The sequence below is a fragment of the Chrysochloris asiatica genome, unplaced genomic scaffold, assembly GCF_000296735.1.
Source record: "Chrysochloris asiatica unplaced genomic scaffold, ChrAsi1.0 scaffold00050, whole genome shotgun sequence".
Taxonomy (NCBI): Eukaryota; Metazoa; Chordata; class Mammalia; order Afrosoricida; family Chrysochloridae; genus Chrysochloris; species Chrysochloris asiatica.
Window position 1 is genome coordinate 1,014,682 of NW_006408568.1, and position 12,240 is coordinate 1,026,921.

At 49.6% G+C, this 12,240-nt stretch overlaps 1 protein-coding gene across 1 annotated transcript in view; it reads left to right on the plus strand.

The window, feature by feature from the left end:
* The first annotated feature begins 304 nt into the window (after positions 1-304).
* Positions 305-12,240, plus strand: part of CHD4 (chromodomain helicase DNA binding protein 4) — a 28,473-nt gene continuing 16,537 nt past the window's right edge. The window contains exons 1-17 of the mRNA XM_006862657.1: positions 305-364; positions 1,197-1,374; positions 4,895-5,016; positions 5,216-5,431; positions 5,651-5,769; positions 5,890-6,131; positions 6,383-6,510; positions 6,741-6,876; positions 7,028-7,206; positions 7,411-7,650; positions 8,486-8,689; positions 8,810-9,015; positions 9,392-9,523; positions 9,606-9,702; positions 11,050-11,241; positions 11,725-11,925; positions 12,089-12,226. Coding sequence (XP_006862719.1) covers positions 1,275-1,374; positions 4,895-5,016; positions 5,216-5,431; positions 5,651-5,769; positions 5,890-6,131; positions 6,383-6,510; positions 6,741-6,876; positions 7,028-7,206; positions 7,411-7,650; positions 8,486-8,689; positions 8,810-9,015; positions 9,392-9,523; positions 9,606-9,702; positions 11,050-11,241; positions 11,725-11,925; positions 12,089-12,226 — 2,652 coding nt within the window. The 5' untranslated portion in view covers positions 305-364; positions 1,197-1,274. The remainder of the gene's footprint in view (positions 365-1,196; positions 1,375-4,894; positions 5,017-5,215; positions 5,432-5,650; positions 5,770-5,889; positions 6,132-6,382; positions 6,511-6,740; positions 6,877-7,027; positions 7,207-7,410; positions 7,651-8,485; positions 8,690-8,809; positions 9,016-9,391; positions 9,524-9,605; positions 9,703-11,049; positions 11,242-11,724; positions 11,926-12,088; positions 12,227-12,240) is intronic.

A 12,240-nucleotide genomic window follows, 5' to 3' on the forward strand; every position in this document is an offset into this window, starting at 1 on the left:
GGTGTCCATGTGTATTATGGGATGGCCAGGAGGTGGGCGGTTGCCTGGGTGACACGCGCGCGCGCGCTCGAAGGGGGCGTGGCCAATGGTTGCCTGAGCGACGAGGGGGCGGGGGTTGCCCGGGAGACCTAGGGAGGAGGGTGGAGGTAGTGGAAGGGGGGGGTTGTTGGAGTTGGTTGAGGTTATTATGGGCTGTCCGTGGGGGGGCGGGGCCTATGTGGTGGGATTTCCCGGCCGGTGTTTCGGGCCCTTTAAGAGGCGACGCCGGAGCCGGAGCCATTTTCCCCCCTTCGGCTGCGGCGAGGAGGAGCTGGAGCGGGAGTGACACCGGGCCAGACTCTGCGCGACCTGCGGCGGCTCCGGGGTGAGGAGAGCGCGGGGTTCCCAGAGAGACGCCCCTCACAGCTCGACAAGCTCCGAGGGTCGCTCCTTCACTCGCTCCTTCCTCAGCGGCCCCCAGACCCTCAGATTGCTCCCTGTCCTGGGGAACCGACCCTTCCTTCCTTCTCTTCTCTGCAGGGTGCCCAGCACCCTCCCTTCCTGACTCCAACCAGGCTAGAGTCTCCTCTTGCGCCCCCCCACCCCGGGCTTGGTCTCCCACAATGCCCGGCTCGCGTCCCCTCGCCCTTTGCTCACTTGCCCCCCGGGACACGTGGCCCTACCCCCTTCCCGATGGGGGCTTCCTTACCCATGGTCCCTGCCTCTGGACCCCCGGAGTGCCCGAGCCTCCACGCCCCCTCGTCCCTGCGTCTCCTGAGGAGAACCTGACTTGCCCCAGAGGACAGCTTTTGGAGAGCTGCCCCGTCTGGGGACTGGCCCCTCCCTGGGCGCAGGGAGGCGCCCCCCCACCCCCAAGTGACCTTGTGTCACCGAGCGCCTCGCCGTCCGCTGCCTCTTCTGCCCGCCCCCCCTCCAGGCCATTCGGACCCCCCCCCCAGTCACACCCAGCTCTGTCTACCCGGCTTCTCCTCTCCACACGCCTGCACCAGCCTGCCCTCAGGGCTGTAGCTCCTTCTCATCTGGGGGCTTCTGTTGGGGAGCCGGCTTCCGGGCTGCCCCCGAGGAGTGTGGAACTAAGTTCAGCCTGAGTGGCTCGGGTGCCCCGCTAGGGTGGCTGAGGGGGGTGGTGGGCGGAAAGAGCGGGTGGGGGAGGGGGAGTGCGCGTCACTGACTGTTCTCCCCCCTCCCCCGCACAGTGACTCGGGCCAGTGTCGAGGGCCCCAGGCCGCAGGCAGGAGCAGCTGGGCCAATTCCCTGGCCAAGAGCGGAAGGGGATGGCGTCGGGCCTGGGCTCCCCGTCCCCCTGCTCAGCGGGCAGTGAGGAGGAGGATATGGACACACTTTTGAACAACAGTCTGCCCCCTCCCCACCCAGGTAACATCTTCCCCAAGGGCCCAGGGCAGGAAGGAGGCGCTCGGGGCCTCCCTGGTGAAACCGACTAGAGTTTCTTGGCTGTCTGCAGTCTCAGGTGGAGGGCATCTGAAGGGAGTGGTCCCGGCTGCAGAGCTCTGGTGTGAGGAGGTTGGAAGCCGGGTGCCTCTGGGCTGTGCTTGCTGCACTCCTCTGGAGGAATGCTATGCAGCTCCAGCTGAGCGAGCTTTCTGGACTGGCAGCGGAGCCCCGTGTGGATCCTTGGAGGAGTGCTGGGAGGGGAGCCAGGACTCTTGGAGCCCATTGGTTGCGGTGCTGAGGGTCTGAGGACCCAGCTAGGTATCCCAGCTAGTAGGAGACTGTAGTAGCTACTGTGGAAAAGAAAGAAAGTGCTTTTATTGTGCCTTTTTGCGCTTTTTACTCTCAGTATTGGTAGCTTCTGATCAGTTACCGGTTTTCTGGCTTTCAACTGTGTGAAGTTTGAATTGCGCTCCTCAGCCGGGATCTAGCGCACTTTTGGCCAGGCGGATTGCTGGAATGTTTTGAGTGGAGAAATAAGGGGCTAGAGGAGTATGTAATGGCCTGAAGGTTATCCTAGGAGAGGCACAAGGAGAGAGGTGCACCCTGGGCACTTGGCCTTTCCTAGTATGTGGACATAATCCTGAATTTTTCTGCAGAAGCTTCTGCCTCTGGGCCAGTAGCCTGGGATTTGGGGGAGTGGTGTGTAGTGTGTATGAAGATGTTAAGGTTGTGCTTGCTGTCTGTTTTGGTTTGCCTCCTTGGACTGGCCAAACCCGTATAGTTATAACCACCGTGCCTGATTGGAGTAGCCGTTGTCTGTCCTCAAATGATGATTGATGTCATGCTCCTAAGCCGGATGTCTCTCTCATCTGTCTTTCCTTGTTCCGAGCCCCTAGTTAAGTCACCTACTTGTTACCTTAACCTTTCTTTCTCGCTTTGTTTTTCTACATGCCATTTTTTTAAAATCATCTCTGCTTGTGGTTTTCTCCTTATTCTGGAGCCTGCTTCTCTTGTTTTTGTTTCCCATCAAATGTCTCTCACTTCTGTCTCTCCTTTTCTTAGCCCCAGCCAGAAGTTGAGGCTGGGAGAGATGCTTACACATTTGGCATTCTCTTAAGTTGGAAGCCTTCTTTTCAACTTGAGGCCACTTTGAAGAAGAGGAGAGGAATTGGTCTTTGTGTCCGTCCTCTTCTCAAGTTACTGAGCCTTCAGCTGTTGGGATAGAAAACTTGGGCTTGAGGCTCATCCATGTGTAGGCTAGGGTGGCAGATTTCTATGCTGTTGCCCAAGGATGGTTGTGTATTGGTGATGATGGTAGATGATCTTGTCCTTTCTGTGAGGGGCATGAGAGTGAGTTAGTGTTGTTGGTTCCATATCTTGGTCTCCCTTTGGCCCCTTGGTGTGGGGCTGCCCTGTGCAGACTCCCTGGGTGAACTCTGCCCCAAGCTGTAGCATGACCCAGTTTTTCCACTTGCCACACCCCTTTTCCTGCCCCTTTCCCAAATCTGCTTCTATATATTAGCCAGTTTGCCATTTGCCACGTTAGTCAGCTCATTATGTGCTTGAAAAGTTTTGGGGGGTCCTATGTAGATGGAAGGGCCTCTTCTTTACCTCTTTGGGTTTGCTCCGTCTTCACTTCCAGCTTTTACGTAGGTGGCAAAGGGACAGAAAGGAACTGTAGCTGATTGGAAGGGTGACAAGAGGATTGCTGGGGAGAAGCCCTTAAGAAAATGATTCTTCCTGCTGAGATTCCAGGCTGGTGTTCCATTCCCAAGGGAATGGGAGGGGCATTCTTGTGCCTGGCCTGATCCTGGGCTGAGTGGGGAAGGGGAAGGCTGATGGCGCTTTTGTCCAGCCTAATGTCTCATGTTTCTTCCTATCTGTCTAGCTCAGGAGGGACAGAGCCAGAGGCATTTTAGGGTTACTTCTGGGAGTCAGGAGTTAAGAGCATGTATGGATTGAAGGGAGCATATTGTTTCCCCCCACTAGGTAGGTGCTGCTACTTTTTTCGTGGTGTGACTATGAATCCCATATGTTGGATCTGTAAGAAGTGATTTAAAAGGATCTGTGGCTTAGGCCCTGGGTGAGAAGATGAGCCTCAGAGATTTTTTTGGGCTTCCACTTCTCAAGTTCCATCTTTTAGGTATCAGAAATTTGGGGTCTGACTACAGCTTCAGTGAGTCTTTTTTTTTGGATAATTTAAAAGTAAGTTTAATTGAGGGAGTAACCCAGTTCCATCTCAAAGCCAGTTTTACTCTCTGCATTTGTCTTGGTTTCTTTGCCTAAGATAGGAGTATGGCCTGTTGGGAACTGAGTTCAGATAGAGTTAGGTGGCATTTGAGTCTGGGGTCAGGTATAATTTGGGTAGATTTCTCTGAGGGCAGTTTTCCCCTGACTACCTTTCTCTCCTCTACCTCCCCACCCTGCCACTTCCTGTCTGTCCTATGTTGGCAGCTGGGTGCCCCGGGCTGGCTTCTGCTGCTGCGGTCAGGAGCCATTTTCCCTCTCCTCAGTGGGTGAGGCACTCCCTCCTTCTTTCCACTCCCTTCTTCACTCTCTTCCCCCCTCCTTGGGCGGGGGTGGCTTGGGGAAGAGGGAGAGAGAGGAGGAGGGAAAGGGGAGCTGGTGTGCTGGTGTGACTGTCTATTACAAAGAAAGCTGCCTTCTGGCCTTCTCCTCCCCCCACTGTGCCCCTTCCCACCTATCCCTGCCCAGGAGCTCTCAGTATTACTCCAGGCTTTGTGTATGCTCCCAACCAGGGGAGGAGGTGGAGCCAGATGGGAGGAGGATTGGTAGGGGTGGGGGTGGAGGGATGGTGACAGCTGGGCTGATTTGGGCCCCTGGGGAGAAGAGGCTACTGACCCAGGAGAAGCTGGGGAGGAAACAGCAGGGCTAGAGATGGGGGAAAGGAAATTATGTTTGGGAGTGGGTGGGAGATTGGCTGGCAGCTGAACCTAGGTCTTAGAGATTCTGGTTAGGTTATTTTGAACAGTGCTACCCAAAGAGGTGGTTGAAGAGTGTGACTTCTGGGACCCCTAAATCTGGTATTCTGGGAATGTTATAAAGAGATCTGTAATTCTTGCATTCCAGATAGGACCTTCCTTTTCAGTCCTTGGTTTATAGACTACTTGATGGCCAGGTGCAGCACAGGGTCATTAGAGGCCTACACCTAGTTCTCATATTGGTTAACTCTGAGCAGTTTGATTCAGCTGCACTGGTGAACATATAGGGATTGCTGTTAAGAATAGAGGGTAGGAGGCTAGAGTCTGGACAGCTGCCCGAGGTGGGCCTGGCCTAGCCTGGCAGTCCTATTTCTGGTATATACAGCTCTCTCTTTGTCTGTTTTTGTCTTGGGTATCAACTTCCTTCTGTGGAGAGTGTAGCGGTTCTCTTCAGTAGAATCTGGGACAGGAGGTGTGGAATAGTCTAAAGCCTCTGGATTAGGCCCTAACCTTTTGCTATTGATCTTTTCTCTGTCTACCTCTCTACCACATATATATAGAAAACGAGGAGGACCCAGAAGAAGATTTGTCAGAAGCAGAGACTCCAAAGCTCAAGAAGAAGAAAAAGCCTAAGAAACCTCGGGACCCCAAAATCCCTAAGAGCAAACGCCAAAAAAAGGAGGTGAGTGGGTGACTGGAATGTTATGGGAAATGAAAGGAAGAAGGGAGGAGTTCTGAGAAGGTCTAGGGACTGTTTTGACTTTCTCTATGGTGGTAGGCCAGGTCCTGGGGATCATCCTCAGGGCTGTTCTGAGGTCAGCATGTGTGTAGCATGTGTGTGTCTGTCTCCCTCCACCCCCCAACCCCCTTCCCTGCTACAGCGTATGCTCTTATGCCGGCAGCTGGGAGACAGCTCTGGGGAGGGGCCAGAGTTTGTGGAGGAGGAAGAAGAGGTGGCTCTGCGCTCAGACAGTGAGGGCAGCGACTATACACCTGGCAAAAAGAAGAAGAAGAAGCTTGGACCTAAGAAAGAAAAGAAGAGCAAATCCAAGCGAAAGGAGGAGGAGGAGGAAGATGACGACGATGATGATTCAAAGGTGCCTGGACCTCCATCCTCTTCTCTTTACTGTTAACTTCTGTCTTTTCTGTTTCCCACACACTCTCCTGCCCCTTTGAACATTTTATCTCCAACTGTTTCTAATTCTCTCTGGTGTGCTCTGTTACCCAGGTCTTATAAATCTTTGTTTCCCTTCACATGTTTATAGCTAATGTGGGGGCTAGGTAGGCAGGTCTTTTGACTTTTTCTTTCTCTGCAGGAGCCTAAATCATCTGCTCAGCTCTTAGAAGACTGGGGCATGGAGGACATTGACCATGTGTTCTCAGAGGAGGACTATCGCACTCTCACCAACTATAAGGCCTTCAGCCAGTTTGTCCGGTAAACAGGAGGGTCTTGCGGGCTGGGAGGGGAGTGCTTCTGTAACCCCTTCTTGCTTCTCTTTTTCTCTCTTCTACTCTGAAACTTTTTCCTCTTTATCTTTTCCATTTCGATTAACAGACCTCTTATTGCTGCCAAAAACCCCAAGATTGCTGTTTCCAAGATGATGATGGTTTTGGGTGCAAAGTGGCGGGAGTTTAGTACCAACAATCCCTTCAAAGGCAGTTCTGGGGCCTCAGTGGCAGCGGCGGCGGCAGCAGCAGTGGCTGTGGTGGAGAGCATGGTGACTGCTACTGAGGTTGCGCCACCACCACCCCCTGTGGAGGTGCCTATCCGCAAAGCCAAGACCAAGGAGGGCAAAGGTGAAATGGCATGCAGTGGGAGGACTAGTATAATCTTAGAGTGTCAAAGACTGAGAGAGCATGGAAGTGCTTGCTTTTCTACCAAGCTAATATAGACGATAGGAAGGAGGATTGAGTCTTGGATTTAGGAGGGGAGTTTGGGGCACTGAACACATCTGTTGGAGCCAGCTCAGGTGGAGGTTTTGTTTTTCCTTCTGTTGTATGATGTATATTTGGATTGTCTGATCTTACTTGCTGTGTCCTGATTTTAGGTCCCAATGCTCGGAGGAAGCCCAAGGGCAGCCCTCGTGTACCTGATGCCAAGAAGCCTAAACCCAAGAAAGTAGCTCCCCTGAAAATCAAGCTGGGAGGATTTGGTTCTAAGCGTAAGAGATCATCGGTGAGAACCCACTTTGTCCTTTTGGGTGTGTGTGGGGGTGCCATATCTAATAGAAAGGGTGCTACCTTATGGCAGGATCTATCCTTCACCATAAGAATGTGGGGAGTCGTGAGTAGGTTCCATATAACAGTCCTTGCTGGGATTTCTTGTACACCCTGTGAGAGAAATCCTTTTCCTGTAACTCTCTGTCTCTCTTTGAACCTCTAACCTTATCCTTCTAATTCTGCCAGAGTGAAGACGATGACTTGGATGTGGAATCTGACTTTGATGATGCCAGTATCAATAGCTATTCTGTTTCTGATGGCTCCACCAGCCGCAGTAGCCGCAGCCGCAAGAAACTCCGAACAACTAAAAAGAAAAAGAAAGGTGTGTTTCTTTTATGTATCTATATGTGATGGGATGGAGTGGGAATGATTGGGGAAGAATCTCCCTTTGGAGATAGGGTGGTGTGTTTTTTTAAGGGGTGGGGGGAGGTGAGTTTGTTCTAATAACTGGGCTTTCCCTCTTCCTTGCCCAGGCGAGGAGGAGGTGACTGCTGTGGATGGTTATGAGACAGACCACCAGGACTATTGTGAGGTGTGCCAGCAAGGCGGCGAGATCATCCTGTGTGATACCTGTCCCCGAGCGTACCACATGGTCTGCCTGGATCCAGACATGGAGAAGGCTCCTGAGGGCAAGTGGAGCTGTCCACACTGTGTGAGTACCTGGCCATTGTGGCCCTTGGAACCCATGAGAGGAGGAAGGGTGGGATGATAAAGCCTTTTTGGGACTGGGTAGGAGTAAAAGCGGTGCTTGATTCAAGCTGGCTGTTGTGAGCTTTGGAGAAGCAGTCAGAAGAAGGAAGGTACAGGCTTGGGTGGGAGGGGGGTGATAATCTGAATCTCTGGTTCTTTACTGCAGGAGAAGGAGGGCATCCAGTGGGAGGCTAAAGAAGACAATTCAGAAGGTGAGGAGATCCTAGAAGAGGTTGGAGGAGATCCTGAAGAGGAGGATGATCATCATATGGAATTCTGCCGTGTCTGCAAGGATGGCGGAGAGCTGCTGTGCTGTGATACATGTCCTTCTTCTTACCACATCCACTGCCTGAACCCCCCACTCCCAGAGATCCCCAATGGCGAATGGCTCTGTCCACGTTGTACAGTGAGTGACTGACTCCAGGCAATGTGGGAGATGTGGGATGTGTAGCACCTAACTGAGGGATTTACCACTTTATATGTAGACATCATGAGGCTAAGATGCAGGGAATGTTGCTGGAGAGCTATAGATCTCTTAACCCTGAGACAGATAACTTTTCCTTCATACAGTCATAGTATATCTTTGTCTTAGGGAGATGTGGGGCTGACTTTGAACGGAGGAGTTTAATGTTTGGTTAAGAGGAATGGAGCGCACTGTTCTAGCCTAGCACATGGTATCTCTATCCTGCCCTGACACACTGCCTTAAGGTCTGGTAGCTTAAAGGGGCCACATGTTATTTTTAGATTGCTCAAGAGAATCATTTTAAGCTTATTGTTGTTATGTGCCGTGGAGTTGATTCCGACTCATAGCAACCCTGTACAGGGGTTTCCAAGCCTGTAAATCTTTACAGGAGCAGAAAGCTTCATCTTTCACCTGCAGAACATCTGGTAGTTTCGAACTGCTGACTGTGAGATTAACAGCCCAATTCATAACCACTACACTACCAGAACTCCTTCATTCTAAGCTTAGGTCTGTGTATTTACTGTGCCTACTTGTTTTCGGATCTTGTTGAAGTCCAGCTATTGACTTTGTGAAACAGGGAGGAGTGACAGATTCAGACAAACTTCTGGAAGTTCAAAAATGGAGAGGGAATTCTATTATTCTCTCCCTAGAAGGGTCTCCTGGTATTAGATATTACTTGAAATAGAGTTTTAATAATCCTTGGACAGGTTGATGCTGTGGGCTATACCATCTTCTTGCCCTGGTTGTGATTTGCTGTTGGATCATTTCTTTCTCTCAGTGTCCAGCTCTGAAGGGCAAAGTTCAGAAGATCCTAATTTGGAAGTGGGGCCAGCCACCATCTCCCACACCAGTGCCTCGGCCTCCAGATGCTGATCCCAATACCCCCTCTCCTAAGCCCTTGGAGGGACGACCAGAGCGGCAGTTCTTTGTGAAATGGCAAGGGATGTCTTATTGGCACTGTTCCTGGGTGTCAGAACTGCAGGTAAGCCTGAGATAAGGTTAGAGAAGGTGGCAGCAATGAAGAGAGTAGTGAGAAATAGCCTTGCGGGTAGGAGTGAACGCAATTCCTGGTGCCTTATTTATTCTCTCTCTCTGCTCACAGTTGGAGCTGCATTGTCAGGTGATGTTCCGAAACTATCAGCGAAAGAATGATATGGATGAGCCACCCTCTGGAGACTTTGGTGGTGATGAAGAGAAGAGCCGAAAACGAAAGAACAAAGACCCTAAATTTGCAGAGATGGAGGAGCGTTTCTATCGCTATGGGATAAAACCTGAGTGGATGATGATCCATCGAATCCTCAACCATAGGTACTAGGGATATCAGGCAAGAGTAGTGATGGTCTTTGATGGCCTTGGGCACTCTGGTGGTAGGCAGCACATCCATTGGGAGACTCCTCCGGCAAAAGGATTAAGAAGATACAAGTCTTCAATAACTTACTTTTGGATGTGTCTTGTAGCATTATTAATGTAGTGAATCTGGTTTTTGAGCCATAGGAGAGCATAGATTAGAAATAACATTTGGTCCAAAGATTGGTATGAAAAAGACTATAAGACATGCAGGATTGGAGTCATACCTGGAGGTCTACTTTGGAACATAATTGTTGTCAGTTTTTGAGAGCAAGGCTGTCTTGGTAGAGGAGGGTTGTTCTGTGGTTCTGAGTGCTTTTTCTCCTTGACCTTTCAGTGTGGACAAGAAGGGTCATGTCCACTACTTGATAAAGTGGCGGGACTTACCCTATGATCAGGCATCCTGGGAGAGTGAGGATGTGGAGATACAGGACTATGACCTGTTCAAGCAGAGCTATTGGAATCACAGGTGAGTAACTTTGAGTGATGAATGGAGTTGATTATTATTGGGGAAAGGCTCTGGGCAACTATATGATGTCTTTGTTCTTTAGGGAGCTAATGAGGGGTGAGGAAGGACGACCAGGCAAGAAGCTCAAGAAAGTGAAGCTGAGGAAACTGGAGCGGCCTCCTGAAACACCAACAGTTGATGTGAGTTGAGGCAGAACAGGGAGGGCATGATTTGGTGGGTGGGAAGATGTGTCTTGTCTGTTCCAATCTAATGATAGTGCTGTAAGTAATGATGTACAACAAAAACTTCATAGCTGAGAATGCTTCATGAAGTTTGTTCCCCTACTTACACATCTGTGTAAGCTAGCAAAAAGACTGGGATTTTTCCTCTTATTATCACACACACACATAAACAACAGAAAAAGCATAGGAAGAGATGGTTTATATACATGATTGAGGAAGGATGAGCTAGTGGAAAGTCACACGACCACAACCAGGCTATTATGAGACTTGTATTGGAACCTGGGTCTTTTGACTTTTAATTCATGGCTCAATTCCTCTGGATTTTCGTTTTGTAATATAATGAGAGTTGGGTTAAGGCTAAAATGATGGATCTAAGAAAAGCATATGATATTTACCTGGTTGATACAAACTAGCAGAATTTTTATTATTTAGCTTAGTATTGTGAATTGGGTGAAAGTTTACAGAGCAGATCATCAGTTTTACATTAAACAAATTATACACTTCATTTCAGCTCATCGATTGCAGTCTCCTCTATGTAACATCACTTATGCCACTTTCTTTCTGTTTCTTGTTTTCCTTTCTCCAACTTTCCCAGCCCTTCAGAACTTTGTCCTTGGGTAAATGCCATCCTTTTGATTTTAAATGATTGACCATTCTGTGGTGTTCATACCTTACTAGTGGTATTCCGCTCATAGACCTATTATTTGGCTTCAAATTAAGCCACAGGGAAGAGTTTGGTTCCAGACCTTTTTCCTGAAGGGTGACCAAGGGCCATAGATAGTCTTGGGATTCCACCAGTCTCTATCCATGTAGGACTAGTTAAAAATATGAACATACTGATGGTGGAATCACTGAGAACATGTGTCAAGAGGCCATTGACAGATTCAATGCTAGGGAAAGACTAGTAAAAATGGACATCCCTTTTGGTAAAAAGAGGATAAGAAATGAGGAAAACCCTCAATGAAATGGATTGACTCAATATCATTAACTATGGGCTCAAACATTAAAAATCCTGAGGGTGGCACAGTACCAGGAAACATCTCCTGCTGTTATACATAGGGCCACTATGAGTTGGAAGTAACTCGGTGACCTCTAACAACAATAGGCAGTCTGTGATGTGTTTTTCCTCAAATCTGTAGGACCAAGATCTCTGTCTACCAGATAGGTTAGTTGCCTTGCTTCCTGGAGGATTCTAAATCAACACAATGTTACAACCCCAGAGTTTTTTTGTGCCTGGTTAATGAGGACATGTGAGGAGGCAGCTGCTGCTTTGCTGGCTCTTGACTTCTTTATTTTTCCCTTCAGCCAACAGTCAAGTATGAGCGACAGCCAGAGTATCTGGATGCCACAGGTGGAACCCTGCACCCCTATCAGATGGAGGGTTTGAACTGGCTGCGTTTTTCCTGGGCCCAGGGCACTGATACTATTTTGGCTGATGAAATGGGTCTGGGAAAGACTGTACAGACAGCAGTCTTCCTCTATTCCCTCTATAAGGAGGTAAGAACAGCTGGGGCCATTGGTTTTGTGGTCCGTTGTGGGTCTTTTGTGTTCATAGTCTTTTCTTACACTCTGAGGAATGAAAAAAAGGGAGAAAGAGTGGTTGCTGATTTTTGAAGAACACTGTTGATTGGTAGTAAGAGAGATGCACAAAGATTCGAGGGCATGGAACCATGGGTAGAATTTGTGGTGGGTGCACAGAACAGAACTTCAGTACTGGGGAAATGGCTATATATTGAGGTAGCCAGAATTGTGGATGGAATTAGTATGGAAAGACTTAATGAAGGGGGAAGATTTCAAGCTCTCTATAAAGGGTGGTCATGCCTTAGTAGAATGGAGCAGGCAGGCCATTTTCAAGGAAAGGCAAGCAGAGAAGCAGCAGTTCAAGTGCAGGTGTTTAGAGCAGAAGTAGAGAAAGAGGGTGGGGTTTCAGGGTGATGGGGAACCCAGTCCTTACTTTGTTCTTTGTTTAATTCCTCGAAGGGTCACTCCAAAGGCCCCTTCCTCGTCAGTGCCCCCCTTTCAACCATTATCAACTGGGAGCGGGAGTTTGAAATGTGGGCTCCAGATATGTATGTGGTGACCTATGTAGGTGACAAGGACAGCCGCGCCATCATCCGGGAGAACGAATTCTCCTTTGAAGACAATGCCATTCGTGGTGGCAAGAAGGCCTCCCGAATGAAGGTATCTCTGGGAGAGGGACCCTCTAGAGAGGCCTGCTTTGGGCTGGTTTGCCTCCCTGTGTCCATGATAGTAGCTGGGGTGGGGGTGGGGAGCCTTGTAAGTCCCCTGTTTTGCTTATACCTAAAGAGTTGAACAGTAGTGACCAGGTCGCCTTCCTGTGCAGAAAGAGGCATCAGTGAAATTCCATGTGTTGTTGACATCCTATGAGTTGATCACTATTGACATGGCTATCTTGGGTTCTATCGATTGGGCCTGCCTTATCGTGGATGAAGCCCACCGGCTCAAGAACAATCAGTCTAAGGTGAGACAATAGGA